The 20,276-nt window shown below is 45.5% G+C and overlaps 2 protein-coding genes across 4 annotated transcripts; one reads left to right on the top strand and one right to left on the bottom strand.

Annotated features, from left to right (window-relative positions):
* Positions 1–46: 46 nt before the first annotated feature.
* Positions 47–13,090, top strand: LOC125317740 (calcium homeostasis endoplasmic reticulum protein). 3 transcript variants are annotated; one of them, XM_048287735.1, is made up of 18 exons: positions 47–156; positions 257–430; positions 1,051–1,232; positions 1,995–2,132; positions 2,359–2,510; positions 2,886–2,997; positions 3,346–3,435; positions 4,035–4,278; positions 4,625–4,803; positions 5,215–5,611; positions 7,467–7,705; positions 8,517–8,650; positions 8,921–9,007; positions 9,484–9,633; positions 9,752–9,865; positions 10,359–10,453; positions 10,988–11,173; positions 11,948–13,090. In XM_048287735.1, the coding sequence occupies exons 1-18, from the start codon at positions 132–134 to the stop codon at positions 11,983–11,985; spliced, it is 2,736 nt and encodes a 911-aa protein (XP_048143692.1). In that variant the 5' UTR covers positions 47–131; the 3' UTR covers positions 11,986–13,090. The 3 variants fall into 3 exon arrangements, with proteins under 3 accessions (XP_048143692.1, XP_048143693.1, XP_048143691.1); XM_048287736.1 differs by having other exon boundaries at positions 9,749–9,865; positions 12,367–13,090; XM_048287734.1 differs by having other exon boundaries at positions 9,749–9,865.
* A 67-nt stretch (positions 13,091–13,157) lies between these two features.
* On the bottom strand, positions 13,158–18,339 carry C28H19orf44 (chromosome 28 C19orf44 homolog). The gene is made up of 8 exons (XM_048287559.1): positions 18,109–18,339; positions 17,106–17,690; positions 16,462–16,816; positions 15,830–15,906; positions 15,284–15,743; positions 14,374–14,469; positions 14,085–14,251; positions 13,158–13,728 (listed from the first exon to the last, which is right to left on the bottom strand). Exons 1-8 carry the CDS (start codon positions 18,337–18,339, stop codon positions 13,651–13,653), a joined length of 2,049 nt encoding a protein of 682 aa, XP_048143516.1. The 3' UTR covers positions 13,158–13,650.
* Positions 18,340–20,276: the final 1,937 nt, after the last annotated feature.

The raw sequence follows: 20,276 nt of genomic DNA, 5'->3' as shown, positions 1-20,276 counted from the left end.
GTGCCGAGCGACCCCACGTGACCGGCGCCGCGCGCCGTCTCCATAGCGACAGGACCGTAAAGCGCGGTCGCGCGGGTGTCGCAGCTCTTCCGTCCGTGCGGCGCGGCCCAGCGGCCCCGGGACCTGCGGCCATGGAGATTCCGCTGCCGCCCGAGGGTGAGGGGCGATCGGGGGGTTCAGGGGGAACGGGGGGCAACCGCGGGAACGGGAAGGGAGCGGGGAGAGAGCGGGGGCTGACGGCGCTGCCTCCCCACAGACCAGGAGCTGCGGAATGTCATCGACAAGCTGGCGCAGTTTGTGGCGCGGAACGGGCCCGAGTTCGAGAAGATGACGATGGAGAAGCAGAAGGAGAACCCCAAATTCTCCTTCCTCTTCGGAGGCGACTTCTATGGCTACTACAAGTACAAGCTTGCCCTGGAGCAGCAGCAGCGTGAGTGGGGCCTGCGGCTCGGGCGGGGCCGGCTCGGGGCTCCCTCCCTCCCCCGGCCGCGGGGTCTCGGGGTCGGCCGACGGAGACACTTTTGTCCCTCCTGGCCTCACCCTGCCCCGCCGGGACCGGTTTGCAGCCTCTTCCTGCGCTCTGGGTTCCGGGTAGTTGGCTGAGCGCTGCCCACGGCTCCTCACGGCCCCGGTTGTGGGTTTGGAGGCGGGCAGGGCGGGCCGCAGGGACGGGCAGCGTGGTGAGACGGAGCTCAGCACCCGGAGAGCCGGGACTCAGCTTGTGCTGGAGTTGTCCCTGTGGAAGTGCACGGGGAGTTGCTGACTCTCCTCTTTGGTACTGCCCACGCGCGACTTTGCATTAACCGTAGAATCATAGAGTACGGTGAGTTGGAAGGGACCCATCAGGATCATCGAGTCCAACTCCTGGTCCTGCGCAGGACGCCCCAGGAATCCCACCGTGCGTCCGAGAGCGTTGTCCGAGCAGCTCTGGAGACCCCCCTGACCCTTCAGAGTGAGGGTCTGCTTGGAACCGGTGCCATTTTCACCCGTGGGCTGGCGGTAGCAGGTTTCTCTGGGAGGTTTACTTTCAAAGTTTACTCTGTCTGATAGTGTTGTGCAAGCAGAGCCAAGATATCGAGGCTTCCGCACAGATCCAGCCTCTGCCACAGCCATCACTCCCACCGGCTGCGCCCATCCCAGCCCCTCAGGGCACCCCTTCTGTGGAGGAACTCATCCAGCAGAGTCAGTGGAACCTGCAACAGCAGGAGCAGCATCTCCTCGCTATGAGACAGGTTGGTTTAAGATGAATGCTCACCTGGTGTATCCTGGCCTGTCAGCAGCTGTAGGAATTAGGAGTGAAAGGGGAGAGGACGGTTTGCTGCTGAGCAGTGACGGGGGTGAGAAGAGGTGAGCAGTTGCTTTCCTTATTTTTGTTGCGTGGCAAATGCCATCGTTCCCCTGGAATGGACGTATCCGATGCGTAGGTTGTGCTGGCACGACTGATCTGTGATTAAAACCTTTGATTTACTCTTTGAAAAACCTTGTTAGTTTTAGAGTGGAATAAATTGTGACTGCTTTAAGCCCTGTTTAATGCTGCAGATTGCTGGGAACTGCGAGATGTTCCAGTTCGTAGCATTCCAACTTAGATGTGATCGGGGGTGGAAGGGAACCATGTGCTATGGACTAGCTGACTTTTGCAGGAGATGTTTAGCTGTTAAAGCCACTGAAAACCAAACTGAAGCGTTCCTTGTGCCTTGGTTACGTTCCTTATATTGACAAGCTTCTCGCAATTATTTTTTATTGAGTGATAAATTTTAGAAGTAGAAGTAAACTGGACTTCTCCTGAAAAATGTGAAGAGTCCTTTCTTTTCAAAACCAAATAACTGAAACATTTTCGTGAGGTTACAGGGCTTGTAAAATATTTTGGTCCTTGAGATAGCTACTTATATCCAAGAGGATAAGGATAGAGCAGCTTCATTCTTTAAAAGAATATTGGCTATAATGTAATTCTTTCTTCTTTTTTTTGCTTCTGTCTTTTTGGGTTTTTTTATCAGGAACAAGTCACATCAGCAGTAGCCCTTGCAATCGAGCAGCAAATGCAAAAGGTTTTGGAGGAAACCCAATTAGACATGAACGAATTTGACAACTTGTTGCAGCCAATAATTGACACTTGTACGAAAGATGCCATTTCGGTGAGTGGTCTGAGCCTGCGCGGGGATTCGGGGGAGCTGTGGGTTCATTTGTGTGTTGAGATTCTCTGTACGTTAGTAGCAGCTTTACAGCCGTGTTGTGAGGCACGTAAGATGAAAGCTGTTACCTGAAAGCTCCCCTTCCTGCGGTTATTTCAGAGCTATGGGAAGCCCGTATCGTGTGAACGCATTAGACTGACTTAAAATATTTAACGTTTGCTTTTCTAAGGCTGGTAAGAACTGGATGTTTAGTAATGCCAAGTCTCCGGCACACTGTGAGTTGATGGCTGGGCACCTGCGGAACCGGATCACGGCGGAAGGAGCTCACTTTGAGCTGCGGCTGCACCTCATCTACTTAATCAACGATGTTTTGCATCACTGGTAAGAATTCAGTTACGGGTTTCAGTTTGCTGTTTTGATTACTTTGATGAAGTCTCTCTCCTAGATACAGTGTTAGTTTGACTAGTTGCTTCTTATTTTTAATGTATTAATTATTTTTAGTGGCTGTCCTAAGATGTCCACAGCTTTGATCTAGTGCTTTAGTAATCAAATTTAGGTAAAACCCTTTTATAACCCTTTTATCTAATTTGTGTATTTTTCCTCCAGGCGAGACTTTACAATAAAATTGTTAAGGAGAGAACTCTCTTTTTCGTGATTCCACTATTTTTGGTATAGCTGAAGTTGAGATGAATTGAATATTCCAATGCACTTAGCATTATAGTGAAAAAGATAACTCTTCCCATTCCTTTCTCGAAGCCAGCGGAAGCAAGCACGAGATCTTCTGGCTGCTTTACAGAAGGTGGTTGTTCCTATTTATTGTACCAGTTTTCTAGCAGTGGAGGAGGATAAGCAACAGAAAATTGCCAGAGTGAGTATCTGGTCTTGGTTGAACGGTGACTTTTGCTTTGTTAGGTTGGTGCTATGTAAGTTCACAAATAGGCAGGTGGAAGAAGATCACTGAGACTTTTCTGGTCCGATCATCTTTGTAAAGTCTATTACGGGATGTGCTCTAGTTCGCATTTAAAATAGAACTTTCAAGTGCCTAGGTTTTATTTAAGAGTAATCATAATGACAAATGCATCTGAATCTTTAGCGGTTCAAAAATAAATGCCAAAATCCTAGGCCTTATGAAAAGCTGAAGATGCAAAAATGCTATGCCTCAGTTCTTCTTTGATTGTTCATAATTTCTAAAATCCTTTCACTCTTATTCATGCAGCTTCTTCAGCTATGGGAGAAAAATGGGTACTTTGATGAGTCCATTATTCAGCAGTTACAAAGCCCAGCTCTTGGACTTGGCCAGTACCAGGTTAGCCACAAAAGTATCAGTTTTCTTATTTGTGTAAATATTTTGAAAATTATTTTCCTTTTCAAAGGCTAATACTAATTTCTGGCCCCCCTCCCCTCCCTTGACGTTTACAAGGGATTACGAAAAATAATGTAAAATACAACCTTGTTATTCCAAACATTCAATAATCCAGCTGCTGTTGTCCTGGATGCGGGATACAGACTGATACGGTCCTGTACATGTTTGGCAGTGTCTCGTATAGCAGGGAGTGTTTGGTCAACAGGAAACGAGCAACTGTGGCTTTAAATTGGATACATTGACTATAAAAATTGTTGTGGCTGTGGGAGCCTTTCCTTTTTATTATTAACAATGAGCGCTGTTGATTTGAGCTGTGTTGGAAAGACAGTACTAAGGACGGTTGGTTGCAGCCTGCAGAGAATATTTTGGAAATCTCCGCAAAGCTTCGTAGCGAGACTGGGCGGTTCTGCTGGCGTTATCCTGCATCCTCGTGCGTGTTTTGGGAGAGAGGGTGAAGAGCAATGTAGGGAATTCCGAACAAGAAGATAGGCTAGGTATTGTAGGTACAGCGTTCACTTGTTCTCCTTCATTTATTTTATCAGGCAAATTTGATCACTGAATATGCAACGGTTGTACAGCCTGTGCAAGTGGCTTTTCAGCAGCAGATCCAGAACCTGAAAACTCAACATGAAGAGTTTGTGAACAGTTTAACGCAGCAGCAGCAGCAGCAGCAACAACAGATCCAAATACCCTCACTAGAGAACGAGGTGAAATCAACACCCCCACCTCAAGCCCCGACAGCAGCCCCAGCCTCAGCTCCACCGTCTGCTCCGGTCACACAAGCAGGTACTGAGCTGACCTGGGACCTGTGCAAAAATCAAAGGGTGACAGTGTTGGGACTTTCTTTTTCTTTTTTTTCTTTCCCCCCCCCCCCCCCCCCCTCCTTTTTTTAACAATGAGGCGCAATACGCTGGTGGTTTGGTTCAGGCAAAAGCTCGAATCTGTTCGGAGCCTTGCAGCAGGTTCAGGCTTGAGTATAAAATGTACCAAAGAGATGGGCATTAAATGGATTAGAAATCCTCTCTCCCAGTAATAGATTTCTGCAGAAGAAATTCATCTGGAGCCCGGTGTGCCGATGTTTTACTAATTGCACGTGACTTTGATGCTGACAATAGTCTCTAAATTGTTCCAGATGATGGTAAATCTCAGCTGCCTCTGGCTGGTTCTACAGAGTATGACACAACCGGGTCTGGAGTGCAGGATCCTGCCTCAGGTGGACCACGTGGGCCTGGATCTCATGATCAGATTCCCCCAAATAAACCACCCTGGTTCGACCAACCTCACCCCGTTGCGCCATGGGGTCAACAACAGGTATGAAACGGTTCCGAAAGCGGATGTGGCGGTTCGGAATGACCGTCTTGGTTGTGGAGGTTGAGAATGGCCATCTCGGTAGTGGAAGTGCAGTGAAAAACTGGAAGTTGAAGTTAGAAATCCAGATTTCAATGCCAAGCTTTGTCATTCTGACCACAGTTAAAGGCAAAGTATTACTCATATCTCACTTTGTTAACCATCACGCCATTCCTATGAACGAGAGCTGTTTGGTTCGGGAACAGTTTGGTCTTTTCCCATCTTTTTTTGGAAGTTGCGGTTGTTCAGACTCTGTATTTGAAATGTTCTTTTGCTTGTGCGTGTTGCCCAAGGGCTGTATTTCCTTAAGAAGGTGTGTTATTGTGTTCTTTATTTTTGTAACCTAATTACCAGGCTTCTGTACTTCCCCGCCAGGGACCACCTCATTGTCCTCCCTGGAATAACAACCACGAAGGAATGTGGAACGAACAGAGAGATCAAGGCTGGAACAATCAGCGAGAGACACCTTGGAACAACCAGCCTGATCCTTCTTGGAACAACCAGTTTGAAGCGCCGTGGAACAACCAGCATGAACAGCCTCCATGGGGTGGGGGTCAGAGGGAACCTCCATTTCGAATGCAGCGGCCACCTCACTTCAGAGGCCCATTTCCGCCACATCAGCAACATCCCCAATTCAACCAGCCCCCGCATCCGCATAATTTCAACCGCTTTCCACCTCGCTTCATGCAGGATGATTTTCCACCTCGCCATCCCTTTGAAAGGCCTCCTTATCCTCATCGTTTTGATTACCCCCAGGGGGATTTTCCTCAAGGTAAAGTGTGTACCAGGCCAGGTTTTCTTACGTTGTGATGCTGATTGCCATTACAAAATTTAGTGGTTTGGGGTGCCGGTTTATCCTCGGTGGACTGGTGTGATTTTCCTGAGAAATGTTTCATTTGGGAGTCTGGGAAGCTACTGCTAAGAGCTGAGTAGGAAACGCATGCAGAGTTGGATGCTTCCCTGCTTTTTGAGTCTTCCCTAATGGGTAAGAAATTGTAGTCCAAATTGAAGTCAGCATCTCTACAGGCACCTCTTTTGTGACCACTTTAGAAGTAGTAAGCTCAAAGGTGAGAAGCAGCATTTTCTCGTAAATTTACGTCTCCTGTGCATCAGCCTGTAGGTGAGGGCTGTGACCTGTGTAGATGGAGGAAGTTAAGAGGAAGGCTGGAAGGATTTGTTCCTGTGCATGCACTCGTTCATTCTTCCTTTTTATTTTGACTGCCAAGCTCTCTAATTTTTTGCCTTTAATGTTGTGTGGCCTGGTAGTGTGTGATGAAATGATCCCTGCCTCCAGTTCTTCCTTCTCATTGGGTCCGTTTTCTTGTCGGAACATGGGAATGTTTGGGAGCGTAACCAGGTGCCGCTTGCCTGGCCTGCGGCTCTATCGGGAAGTCTGCTATAGTTCTGCCCCGAGGTAGTTTCCATTGCACGTGCAGGAGTTATTGTTATTCTGGAATGATCCTTATCAGTGTAAAGGCCAAAGATCACCGTGATTCTGTGTGACAGGTCATTTGAAAGATACATTACGTTTCCGTGTAGGAGTTGCTATGTTAATCGTAAAAGTTTCTCAATTTTCCAAGTCCAGAAATGTTTGGAAACCAATGGATTTGAGTTTATATACTTAGGATTGAGTTTAACCTCTGTAGTAGAGATCGTCCCTTTTTTTTTTTTCCCTTGGGCTTCATCGTTTGGTTGAGGTTTTTTTCAGAATTGTGGTAGCGAGCAGGGAGAAAGGGAGAACTCCCTCTTGTCCCAGGGAGTTTAGGTTTAAGCTCAGAACGAGATGCTCGGTTTTGGATTGTAGTGGTGATTTAAAACATCTTTGTTTGTTGTTGGAGGAAGGGATCTACTAAACCAGGTGGTTAAAATTAGGGAAGCGGTGAAGCAATGGCAGTACAGACTCCGCTTGAGTTCTGACGACAGTGAGTCAAATAGTACCAGCTCGAGATTGGGCGGCGGCTGTAATGGCCTTTCCTGGAAAAGGCGTGGATCCTGTTGCAAATGATGTTGATTTTCAGTCTTGCAGTTTTCTCCGTAGAGTGCACCGAGTTCAGCAGGGTCTCCTGGCGTTCGTGGCGTTTGTCCATCTGTGGTTGGATGAGCGTCACTCGCTTCCCTATTTTAACGGAATATTATCTCTGCCTCTTCTCCAAATTAATTTTTCACCAAAAGTATTTTCTTGTCACCCGCTGATGTGAGTTAATTGCTGCCGTATGCATTTCTTTACATATGTTGATTTGGCACAGAGACAGAACTAATTACGGATCCAAGCTAAGTCGCGATTGTGTCCTTAGCTTCAGAAATAAATCCCACTGGTAGCTGCCCTGCTGCATTTGAAACATTTTGTTCTCGAGTGTGTCTTTCTTGAGGTCCTTTTGACCGCAGTAGGTCCCAAAGGAAGCAGTGGCTTGGGGTTGAAGTATCCTGTTGTCTTGAGAGTGGTTGCTGTGGCCAAGGAGGTATTCGTGAGTGTGGACCTGTAGCCAGCCTCTGGTCCTTCGGCTCGGGTGCTCTGCTGGATCTGCCGAGATTGGGTTTTAGGATAAATGGAGTAACTGGAAGTACCTCTCTGATTGCCTTCCTTTCTTGATAGCTAAATAAAACATTTTAACCCTCCCACTCTGCAGAAATTGGACCTCCTCATCATCATCCTGGTCACAGATTGCCTCATCCTGGAATCAGCGAGCATCCTCCCTGGGGAGGGCCACAGCACCCTGATTTTGGGCCTCCACCACATGGATTTAACGGGCAGCCCCCTCACATGCGGCGCCAAGGGCCCCCTCACATGAACCACGATGATCCCAGTCTGGTGCCAAATGTTCCCTACTTCGATCTTCCTGCTGGACTGATGGCTCCGCTTGTCAAAGTAAGTGCTTGCTATGGGACTGAGTGGTGGGGTTAAAAGATCCAAAACCTGTTGTTGTTATTAGGGGCAGTTCAATGTGGACGTGTATAATTTCAAATCCTTCCATCCCACAACTGGTTGCGTAGGGTTTAAGAGCAGGAGTAGTTGCGGGGACTAGGTAGTGAAAATGGTGATGATTTTCAAGTGTTGTGTGCCAGAAGAAAGCTGGTTGAGCTCACAGCATGAAAGACTAATTTACACTTTAAAATCTGATCCCTGTTTGTAGGAAATGGAAATCCCCAGTGATTTTCAGATGGCTAGAGAGACCTCGTAGGTCTGATGGGGCCACTGTACTAGTTCTTCGTAATTGGAATTCTCGTGAAGATGTTTTACAATGTCAATGTTATATACGCAGAGAAGGATAGAGAACAGGAAACATACCTGCATCGGCATCTTCAGGGATATTTATATTTATGTACTCCGTATTTGAGATGAACAAATAAGCCTCTTCCATCTCTTTGTGTTATTCTCGTACACCAGTTTGTGCCAGGCTTCCATCCAGCCACATTAGCACAAAGGTGGATGAGATCTGCATTTTATCTACCTGGTGGCCCACTTAATACTGCAACCTGTGCAGTGCAGGCTTTTCTCAGAGACCTCAATAGTGATAGCACAAGGAAGCATCGGGTCATCTGCAGAATCCTTATTTTCAGGTCATCTTTTATCCAGTATTGAAATTTGAGGTCCCCACACAGCTAAATCTGTATTTTATCTCTTCAGATAGCAACCCTGTGACACGTGACACGAATGTAATTTGTTTTGTTTCTGGCAGCTTGAAGATCACGAGTATAAACCTTTAGATCCTAAAGATATACGTCTTCCACCCCCAATGCCCCCCAGCGAGAGACTCCTGGCAGCGGTTGAGGCATTTTATAGTCCACCATCTCACGACAGGCCTAGAAACAGGTAAGAGTAGGTGTAGCAAATAAAATGGTAAGGAAAATGCTCTATAAGAAGGTGTCTCAAACCACAAAGTGCCTCCCTCTTTTTCGCCCATGTCTCGGTTCTCCTAACGCTCTTATATTGCGACTGCGCTTGCCATTTGAGCCTATGCTGAGATTTGCAAGACAATTTTGCCCAGACCCTTCATTCCATACAAAATCTGATGAAAATCCTTAAGGTTGCCACTGAAGTGGAATTTACGCCTGTGGGTTCTGTGTGGTTGATTTGTTGCAGCGAAGGATGGGAGCAGAATGGACTGTACGAATTCTTCAGAGCTAAAATGAGAGCAAGGCGGAGGAAAGGTCAAGAGAAGAGAAATAGGTGAGAGATCCTGTGCGCTGCCTTCTGCTGTGTGCCGTTCCTGTGGAAGGTGCTTGGGCTAAATGCAGAGGGAAAGTCTGTTCAGCAACATGCTGATGGAATAAGTGAGTTCCAGTGTGCTGGAATTTCTGTCTAATCTGCAGAAAATGGAACCGGCACAAGTTGCCCAGAGAAGCTTTGGCTGCCCCATCCCTGCAAGTGTCCGAGGCCAGGTTAGACGGGGCTTGAAGCCACCCAGAGGTCTAGAGGAAGGAGTCTCTGCCCATTGGCAGGGGTTGGAACTGGATGAGCTTTAAGGTCCCTTCCAACTCGAACCGCTTTGCGATTCCGTGAAACGATTTTTGTCACACTCGAGCTTTCGCTTTCACCGCAGAAGCGGTGCTTTTGTGTGTAATTTGAATTTGATCAGGAGTAGATTTGTGTTTCTGGCACTTCTCCGCGGAACCTCACTGGAGTTTCTCTGCTCATCCGTGCAGTGGGCCGTCTCGGTCTCGCAGTCGGTCTAAAAGCCGAGGTCGTTCATCTTCCCGGTCTAATTCACGATCTTCGAAATCATCTGGCTCCTACTCGAGATCACGCTCTCGCTCTTGCTCTCGATCGCGATCCTATTCTCGCTCACAGTCCAGGTAGGGCGCAGGGGGGCCAAACCTTGGGAGCTGGGGAGTGGGAAAAACCCAACCCTCGAGGCTGATCAAGGAGCTGTGGGCGTTGCTCTGGTAACTCGTGCGCTCTCCCTTTCAGAAGCCGGAGCAGGTCCCGCTCCTCTCACAGCCGGTCACGATCACGGTCCCGGTCAAGGTCCAAGTCGTACTCCCCAGGAAGGCGGCGCCGTTCCCGCTCTCGCAGCCCCACTCCTCCGTAAGCTTTGGTTTGGTCCCGTCTCCTTTTACCTGGGCTGTTTGAATGGAGCGCCTGCAGGGGCACTGCCTCGTTACTAGGGGATAGATAATAAGCATTTCAACAAAGAGCAGAAAAGATGATGGAAAGCAGATTTAGAAACAATTTATCTGCTATATGTGCTTATAGAGAGAATATTGCTCTATTGTGGTGGCTTTTTAGTTGAATGAAACAGCGTGCAACTGTGAAGTCTGTGTACGCCTTCCTTAGGAGCAGGAGTAATTCTCTGAGTGCTCCATTGGGAAGAGCAGAGCGTTTGATTTCCCTTGTGCTGAGAAGCGGGTGATGTGTTTCTGGCACCACCTGAACAACTGCATAATCTAATGGCTTTAATAGAGAATAGCTTAGTAGAGTGGATGGAGTTGTCTTGGATGTTAATGCTTAACAGAACAGGACTGTGCTTTGTGTCAGAACAGTATCACTGGTTCCTAATTTTTTGTTCTTATTTTGTTAGTTCTTCTGCTGGTTTGGGCTCCAGTTCTGGGCCTCCTATACCAGAATCGAGACTTGGGGAAGAAAATAAAGGCCATCAGATGCTAGTGAAAATGGGTAAGATGCTGTTCTAGAATCCTACACAAGCAAGGAAACAAAATTAGACACCGAAGTTTTAGATATAATTAATTAATGCACATCCATAAGGAATTATTCCTTGGCATTCCAAGGTCAGCATAAGGATATTCAGAGATATAAGTATATGGAGCAGTGATAGTTGCCTTTCTGGGAAAGATGCAGAAGACGGGGATGTGAGTTTGGCATCAGATAGAACTGACCTACCCGAGGGCATTTCATCTCCCTGCAGTGCAGTTCAGCAGGGCTGACCAGGCAGATTGGGCTTGCGCTGCCTTTCTTCCTATCCCCCTAACAGTTTTTGGGGATAGTGGTGCTGTCAGCCCCTGGAATGTCTGCCTATTAATGCTTGTGAAATAAATGGGACAATTCATGTGTTCTTTCAGGCTGTCTGTTCCCATCCTGCTTTCTCAAACTGGTGCTGTCTTTGGTTGTTTCAAAATGTCCGTGTTTGTCTTCACAGTTCTAGTAATAAGCAAACAATGAAAGGATTGCAATGTTGTGTCCTTGCTGCAGGATGGAGTGGATCCGGTGGATTGGGAGCCAAGGAACAAGGAATTCAGGATCCAATTAAAGGAGGTGATATCCGAGACAAATGGGATCAGTACAAAGGAGTGGGAGTTGCGTTGGATGACCCTTATGAAAACTACCGAAGAAATAAAAGTTACTCATTTATCGCACGTATGAAGGCCAGGGATGAATGTAAGTGAATGTTTCTTGGCAATTTAGAAACCTGTATGGACTTGAAAGTGATTTTTGTAAACCCAAATCAAAATATCAGTAACTCTTAATTCCTTCTGATGTAACTGATACACTAAAACAACAGGTAAGTGGACATGTACTCTGATTAACTCAGCAGGTTTTCCTTTTTAGGCATTGTGTTGCATTCTAATTTCTGAAACATTAATTAATTAGCATGTTCTGTGTAAGCCGCTTCCCGGCCGCAATACCGAGCACCCGCATCTTTGAATGCTGCCCCACAAAAACTCGGAGCAGTCGCAAAGTTCGTGGATGGGGAGCTGTGCCACAGAAGGGACGGCTGCCACAGCAGGGAGGTCCTTGCGGTTGGAATTATGTCAGACCACGCTTACTGTTTACCCCACCCTATTCAGAGTTTCCTACCGTTAGTACCACGTTCTGCCAAAGCCAGAACTGCTAATAAGTTCCCTGTAGTGTAGGAAGGGTTCAGAAAAAGTGGAGGTGCTTATAAGAAGGTGAAAACAATAAACCCAAATGATGGATTTTTGCAGAGAGTCTGTGATACATTGAACATCGGCTCTTGCCAACAGCTAAGAGGAAAAAAACTGGCATGCTCAATGAAATGTCACTTCTGCCTCTAGATCTGTACAATCAAATGGGTTCAAATAAAGCCCGTAAGGAGAAATTCCTAATTAACAGAACCCTCATTCCACGAAACATTTCAGACAGCTTAGGTAACTGCGGAATGTGTAAGAACTCTTTTCCCTATTGTTTCAGTGAAGCGTGAAACACAAGACCCTCCACCACCCGAATAAGACTCTCTGAAGAAAGATGTCTTGCATCTTCTACAAAACATTAAACTTGTAGAAATCCGGATTAAAGTCTGGAGGAAGTGACAAATGAATTACTTTTAAAACTATGGTGAAAAATGGAAAGCTATGACATGTACTTCAACACTTGTCAATTAGTGCTTAAAAAAGGCCAGTTGTTACTATGACATGTCTAGCAAGTTTAAAAATTTCCATTTATCTTGCAAAACTTTTTTAACTAGTTCCCCATTTTATAGTAGAATTAAACCCTGGTCAAGCTGTTCCTGGTGGAGGATTGTGCCTCATTCATTCCTGTGGAATACAGACATTATCTGATGTGGTTGTATGTTCTCTAGTTCCATAATGTATGTTTATTTCTCTCAAAAGGTTAATTCTATTTGAAGTGGAGGGGTGCTGCCTTGGGATCAAGTCAGACTGATGCTGAGCAGTGTATCCTAATGTCTAAATGGGGAATGAAGCATCTAGTTCCAGTGCAGGTGACCTCTGAGCACTGTGCGAGCTTTTAGAACCTTCCACCCATCTCCAGGCCCCACCCAGCAGCTGCTGCAGCCTCCACTCGGGGCAGGACACGAGGGTCAGTTCTCTGGTAGCTTTCCCAGCGCTCTGAGGGATGGGCGATGCTTTGTAATGGAACGCAGTCTTTGAGCTTTTTATATTTTTGTATATACCCTTTAATAAAAGCTAATTAGTTCAATAGAAGAGAATCCATTTTCTCTGCTCTACACGTTTCTATCGACAAGATGTTATTGGAAACTTGCTGTAATCTAAATGAAAAAAGAAACAAACCTTTTGTATCTGTTTCCAGAGACCACCAGCTAGAGCTGTTAGGCCCTTACACTGCACTTCCAGCCCCCAGGTCTGCGTGGCTCCCTTTTCCAGTCGTTCGTTTGTATAGCAAAAACCCTCTTAAAACCATCCAGTTAATATGGTGGAACATCAGTTTGTTCTAGATCTACTGTAGTTGTGGAACTGTACCTGTCTGTGAATCAGCATACAACACCTGTATGTTGCCAACTTGTGAATGTTATTGTTTTGCCTTCCAATAAACACTTTTTTTAAAAATAAAAAGGCAGCTCAGATTTCAGAGTAAGTGGATTCCTGTACCTTGCCTTATAAGCCTTCCTTGTTTCGAGTTTATCTTAATAAATACACCCAAGTGTGTGTTTGGGTTTGTTGTAATCTGACGAGGCTGATTATATAAAAATGCCCTTTGGATAATGGCACTGAAGTCAGGATGTGGTAATTTTCTGCTGTGGTCATATTTCTCGGGGGCTGCAGTACAGACTTCCACTTCTGCCACGATCACAGACGTGCTCGCAGATCTCACAATTCACGGGCTGGATGTGATGGCTTATCGCGGTCCCGGCAGAGAGGAGCGTTCTCTCCATTTCTTTTTTGCTGACAGAGTCTGGCTGAAGGCTTCTGCCTATCCCTGTATTGTGTACATCAGTAAAAAATTCAGGTATAGAAAAGCAAATGATATGTAACAATTAGCAATTTGTACTAACTAATTTATACTAACAGAGCAGTTTGTACAAATCCTTCCAATAGTTTATAACCTTTTATCTGTGCAACTTGGAAGGTTTCTTGTTTCAGCCTTAGAGCTGTAAATATAAACATCACTTTGAAGTTCAGTGACTGTCCAAGCTGTTACTTGTCCTGGGCTCTCTGAATTTCTTCAAGTGCTTGCTCAATTGTTAGAGGTGGGGATTTGTGATTCTTGATGTACTGCAAAAAAAAAATACAACTTAATATGCTAATGTCTTTATTATGTAGATGATTATTTATTAAATAGTAGAAAGTAACTAATCTTCATGTCAAGACACCTGCACTTTTCTGCGCTAGCAACAGAAAGTGACCCTTCTGTTGCAGCATCTGCATGATCCTTGTTCATTTTAGGACAGCTAAATGGTACAGCAGAAACATTAATCTTCAAAAACTATGGCCTCCAGCAAGACATTAAGTCTTTTTTTTTAACTGTGTAAACTTATTAATTAATCATATGCAAAGGAACTGGGTTTGCTGCAAATACCACAAGCGTTTGGAAAGGAATATACGCTCAGTCTCTGGTTTGTCATAAATACCTCTTTAGCCTCTTCCAGGGTATGGTAGTGGAACTTCTCTTGCTCTAATGACTCCACGAGGGATGTGTGAAGGTGGTGAATGTTCTCAACAAACTGCTGGGTCAGCATCACGTGCTGCTTGCACATGGTATGTAAAACGAGAACTGAGGGACTGTACGCGGTCAGGGCTGCGAGAAAGGGACAGGGTACACTGTGGTAAGGCGCAGTCGGCAGCGAGGGCTCAACGAACCAAGCCGGGCTTAGGTGCAGAAAAGAGAGTAAAAACGAAGAATAAATGTGGTTTCGGTACCTTCTACTGCGTCCGTGCTGATGACGTGACTGGCAATTGGCACTGGATCGATGTAGCTGGTTCCAACAGGGGGGGAGAGCACTGCAGAGGGGTTTGCTGTGCGTAGGATAACATCAGAATTACTGGGTGGGGAGAGTGGAAAGGTTTAGTGCTGCTTACTTGGTGGTTCTTCAGCAGTTTCTTGGGACAGCAGCTGCCCTAAAACCACTGCAGAGCTCAACAGGAGAATTCTGTCAGCCAAAAAAAATGTTGACATAGTTATACAACCTCCGCAGTTTCTTTATCCTTAGGCTCACGCCACCGTTGCAGAAGGCACCTTTTCTAACCCTAGGCAGACTCAAACACTTTTGTACTCACTGCTTCTGTTTTCAAGCACACTCGAGTTTCTACTTTCTCCTTGAGTGTGGCAAGGAATGGTGGCTCTTAGCACTTTTAAGTAAAGAGGCGTAGGCAGGGAGCTACCCCTCAGGATGTGAAAGCTCCTCTCTGATCCTGTCATGGGACCATAATGCTTTCCCAAGAGAGAACTACAATGCAAAACAACTCTATGATGAGCAACCACTTTAGTAACGCTACGGTGCTGTTATTTACGATAGTGAAGATATCAGAATATTGAATTTCATTAGAGAGTACTACTCGTGCTATTGTGAGCTCTGTCGCTAACACTGGCTCATCCAGCCACTGGTCCTGTGGGGGGTATTTTTAAGCAAAAAACATTTCTTACTATGATATTCAATCCCAATCTTTTCTGTAGAGAGCAGATTAAAGTGTTGGGCTTTAGAAAATCTCTTATTTAGCACCAGTGAGGGGAAGCTGGCACTGAAGTGAAGAACTCTATCAAAGGCTGACTGGCCTGGCATATATAAAAGTGTAAAACTTGCCTGACTAGGGCAGCCATGGCTGAACTCACCCTTTGCCCAGCAGTAGGTGAACGGAGGCCCTGCTGTCTGAACTGCAGTTTCTGTGACGGTCACTCGGTGTCCCCGGCTGTGCCGCTCCTGGGTGACCAACGGGGCTGATGCTGAAGATGGGTGTGCTCCGGAACGCGCGCAGCTCGCAGCGTGTCCCTCTAGGGATTCCCTGTCTGTTGTAGACAGAGACCTTTCAAAGTCTTCAGAATACTCTGAATTAAGAGTTCTCTCGTTCTTATTAAGATAATCCTGTTTGTGTGGAGGGAGATCTGAGGAAACTCCACTTAATTGTTCAGAGATTTCATCTTCGGTGACGCTTTTTTCAACATCCTCTTCAGAAGAATCACTCACACCAGTTACTGCACTGGTCATTTTAAGAGCAGCTTGGTCCTCTTCCCCCACCAATGTATCTTTTTTCACATACTTGTTTGATTCTTGAGTAAACTGAATGTCTTTTCCCTGTAAAAGTATTTTTTTTAGAACCTCCACACTCCACCAAACAAAGGCAGAGTGGGAATAGGTGCTAGTGGGGAATTTCTACTTACTTTCTGCTGTAGTTCTGCTGCCTTACTGGTAGTATCAGGTGCCAAATCATCAAGGCTCAGGATATTCAGTCTGAAGTCTACAAACAAATGACACATCGACATGAGAATTTGCATGAAAGTTACAGTACGCTGTCCCGTAAGTGAGAAAAGTGGAAAAAAAAAAAATCGGTACTACCTTCCTAGTTTAGTACCCAAAAACTAATAGCCATCAGTCACTCAGATTCTTTAACATCGTAGAAACTCCTACAATTTCCTCCTTTGGTCTGCTGACTGAAGTTCAAGAGGTTTTTGCTGCCCCTCATTTACAGCTGTTCTCACTCTGACCCATTGGTACATTGTGCCATTGATACATGAAAACTATTTTAAATGTTCTAATTGTTTTGACATCATAACATCACCCAGGGCAGCATCATTAATCTGAACCCGTTAAGTAAAAAACCTAAGAAAAATACAAACCTATTACACTAGAAAAAAGAAACAGACCAAGATAATTACTTTGATAAGGTCTTGGTTTATGTGAAATTTTAGCAGTAAATCCTTTTGAAGTGACTATGTTTGATACGAGAATTTATCAGGAGATTATCAGTACAATTCATACCGAGTCTACTGAGACAGTATTTTAAAAAACTTACATTTTGAGCTGCAGCTGGTCAGATCTTCTGCATCAGCTCCTTTTGAAAACAATTCATCTAATGACTTTATTTCACTTCTGTCACTTTCAAGGGATTCTTGGCTTTGCTTGGTGTAGCCTGCTTTAGGCAGAGCAATCTTTACAGTGGCGTCTTTCACGGAAGACGATGGGAATCGAGATCTCATGGTACGTCCTGACAGGTTTCTGCTGGCGGGTGAAGGTGCTGGTGAATTAACTTTACCAAATGCACTTTTCTCCGAGTCTTTGTTGTGAAAAGCAGATGCTTTGGGTAACTCTAATGGTGAAACTTCCTTACGAGGTGGAGGAGGCCTTCCTGATGGAACCGGAATCTTGCTCTTTTTGAAGAACATGAAAAAGAGATTTATGTGTTACTTCATTGTTATGTGCAGATTGCTAAAGGGAGAACAAATTGTTGTGGGTAAAACAGAGTAATTTTAAGATGTTAAGATGTGAAACTGAATCCTATCACGAGCAAGACACAAATGCACAGTTAAAATTTAGGTGTTGGTGTTACCTAAATTAAAAGCGACCAACCAATTAAAACAATTATATAAAAGCATTAATAAAAATACATAATCCAGCAAAGTTCATATTTACCTTTCTACTCCACTGAGCATCACTTACCAGAACCTTCTGATTCCCATTTCCACTGGAAAACCCCAAAGAGCTCTCCATCAATTCTCTCATTTCCTCTTCATCGCTATCCAAATCAAGCTGTTGTTTAACCGTAACATTCTTTTTAGGGCTTTGGATGCTTTCTTCTTCCTCAGAACAGGCATCCCTGCGGGTCCCATTCCCACTGGTAATACCATAATTCTTCCGGTACTTCGTGCCCCTGGCACCACGTCCATGCCCAGAGGCAGACGAGGGGCACTCCTCAGCCAAAGGCTTCAGGCCCGAGTCAGTGTTCTGCAATTCCAGGTGCTTTTTTTGACTCATGATCTTGCTTTCTAGTTGTGCCACTTTACTCAGAACCGAGCTTAACCGCGCGTGGGAGGCGCTGCCCAGAGTGCTCTGGGCTACCTGGATGTTCCCTGCCCACACGGTGCTTCCTGGCATCTGGCACCGCTGGGCCCCGCGGGCGTTTCCATCGCACGCCTTCACGAACCTGCCACGGTGGGACCGAGTTCTCCCAGCGTTCTCCAGCTCTGTGTCCACCACGGTGAGTTCACCACGAGTGCTGGTCCTGTGGGGTACATGGCCGTGGCCCTGCCAAGAATCAGAGTCAATGACGTTGGAAAAGACCTCTGACATCATCGAGTCCAACCTGTGACTGATCCCCACCTTGTCAACCAGACCAAAGCACTGAGTGCCACATCCAGTCTTCCCTTAAACATGTCCAGGGATGGTGGCTCCACGGGCAACCCCTTCCAATGTCTGACCACCCCTTCTGTGAAGAAATTCTTTCTGATGTCCAACCTAAACCTTCCCTGGCACAGCTTAAGACTGTCCTCTCGCCCTGTCGCTGGTTCCCTGGAAGCAGAGCTGGGCACTACATGGCTGCACTCTTCTGTCAGGGAGCTGTAGGAAGGGAAGGTTGCACACATCCCTCCCCACGCAGGACGCAAACGCCGGCCCGGGCCGCGGCTGCCCAGATACAGACTGACTTAGGGCGCCGATGCCTCACCTGCCCTCGGCCCGCGGGTGCCCGAGAGATCGCGGCCATCCGGGACAGGTCGAGACGGAGATGAACGGGGCAGGACGGACGGGACTGGGACGGGATGGGGCGGGACAGGGTGGGAGAGCACGGCGTCGGGTCCGCGCGGCCCGAGGCGGCGAAGGCTCCTCTGGGGCCGGGCCAGAGCAGGCGGTGCGCGGCCGTATCCGGGAATCCGCGATTCCCCAATATCCCGCCCATTCATTGGCTCCGCGCAGAGCGCTTCCGCGCCGCCAGCCAATCCCAAGCAGGCTTACAGCCGCCGGCACCGGGCGCCCCGACTACAAACCCCAGCATGCACCGGGGTCAAGAAATGCGGATTTGTACAAACCCACCGATTTGGAAATTATCGGACCGAGTTGGGAATTAATCCAGTTGTTCAGCAGGATTTGTGTTAAGACCCCCTCACTGAAACAACATGTTGTAGGCTATTACCTGCCTTTTGTACTTGTGCGTCATTTCCAGTGACTTGGTGAACCTTGTGCTTTGTGTGTCACAGTGAAATTCAGCATTAGCTATCTAACATCATTATATAGTTGTAATACAATTATATAGTTATTGAGCTTATGCCATGGATCATTTTTATTTTGCCTAGTTTTTTGTTTTTCTGTGTTAGTTTTCTAGTACTTTCTAGCGTTATCATTCTGCTGCAAGGCAGTTCCTAAGACTTAGGTTTAAGGTTCTTAAAAGCTTTCCCTTGCTTTCTTTAAAACCTCGGCTGACAGATATACACAGCTATATACTCTGATTATATATATCTTATTATAATGCCAGATCAAACATACAAAATAAAAATTGATGACAAAATGCATCTGGCAACACACAAGATTATTTAGATTGTTTACGACTGAGAAAAATTTATGACCAAAGAGGCCCACGGACTGGGATGATTAAATCCAAATTTATGACCCAAATGACACCAAACTGAGGTAATTTGATCTCCTTATTCTGTGTTAGTGGACTATTTCACTTCTATTTAGTATAGTTGAACTGTACACTGGTTTTGCTTTCTTAATTTTCCTGTGTCTTTTAAAGGATTGGGATGAACCTGAATCCATGGTGGACGCTAGTGCTGAGGACCTGAATTTTGGATGAAGAATAATAATACTGCAGAATGGTATTGTACTGCGGTCAAGACTCCTCTACACAGTTTATAAATAATCTCATAATCCCAGCTAGGGGAACACCTTGAGCCACTTTCTCTGCCTGACTGTATTCAGAACATGTAGTTCATCCTAGGGGGAACGGAAACCAAATCCGATGGGTAATCTGAGGATTCTTAAGAAAACAGACTTCCTGGGGTTTTTTTCTGTATTCCTTCCAAAGTGAAAGCTGGCACAATTTTTAAAAATTTCTTGATAACAGATGCTGAGGTTTATGCAAAAGACTTTGGAGATGGAACATGGGGAGAAATGAAGTGAACATGAAATTCCCATGTCTCTTTTCGTTCTTTATTTCCACATTTTAAAAATGCCTTTTTTAATCTGATTGAGAAGCTATTGGTGCATAAAAAAGAAATTGGAATTCCATGGTCCTGAGAAGGAAATTAATTTAAAGCAGGATGAGGAAGAGCAGGAGAGAGAAAGGACTACAAAGGAAAAATACTTTGAGCAACAGTTGAAGAAAAAAATTAGGGAGCAAAGAAGACCCTGGAAAGGACGGAGCAGTGGGGAATGATATTGAGACGGAAGAGCTTTAATTGTCATTTGAAAGAAAATAAGTTCACTTTTTTTTCCACTTAAATCACTTAAGGATTGTGGTATTTTGTTAACAGCTTGTGGAAATCTGCTCCAATGGAGTTGTAGTAAAACAGGTGCTTTTTTTGGGGTTTTTTTGGTTTTTTAAATGCAACATTAGATTTCGTGACTAGTTGCAGTTATTTTTATGAAAAATACTGTGTCATAGTTAAATTCTCTATAGAAAAAGTTCGAGATTATTTATTAACTGTATCTTAACACTGATATAATGTATTGAAACCACCTGTAATAAAGTACGAGGTTTTGGAACCGTTCTACACTTTAATGTTTTAATATTAAATGTAAAATTAATGCTCATTTTTATTGAGGGAATATTGCGCAAGCTTTTTATGTTCCAGTAAAGGGTTCGGTGTGTCAAATGGGCAAAGAATGCTTCACAGC

Source organism: Corvus hawaiiensis, chromosome 28 (genome assembly GCF_020740725.1).
Source record: "Corvus hawaiiensis isolate bCorHaw1 chromosome 28, bCorHaw1.pri.cur, whole genome shotgun sequence".
NCBI classification, from domain to species: Eukaryota; Metazoa; Chordata; class Aves; order Passeriformes; family Corvidae; genus Corvus; species Corvus hawaiiensis.
The sequence above is the reverse complement of the archived record's forward strand: the minus strand, read 5'-3'. Positions and strand labels throughout refer to the sequence as shown.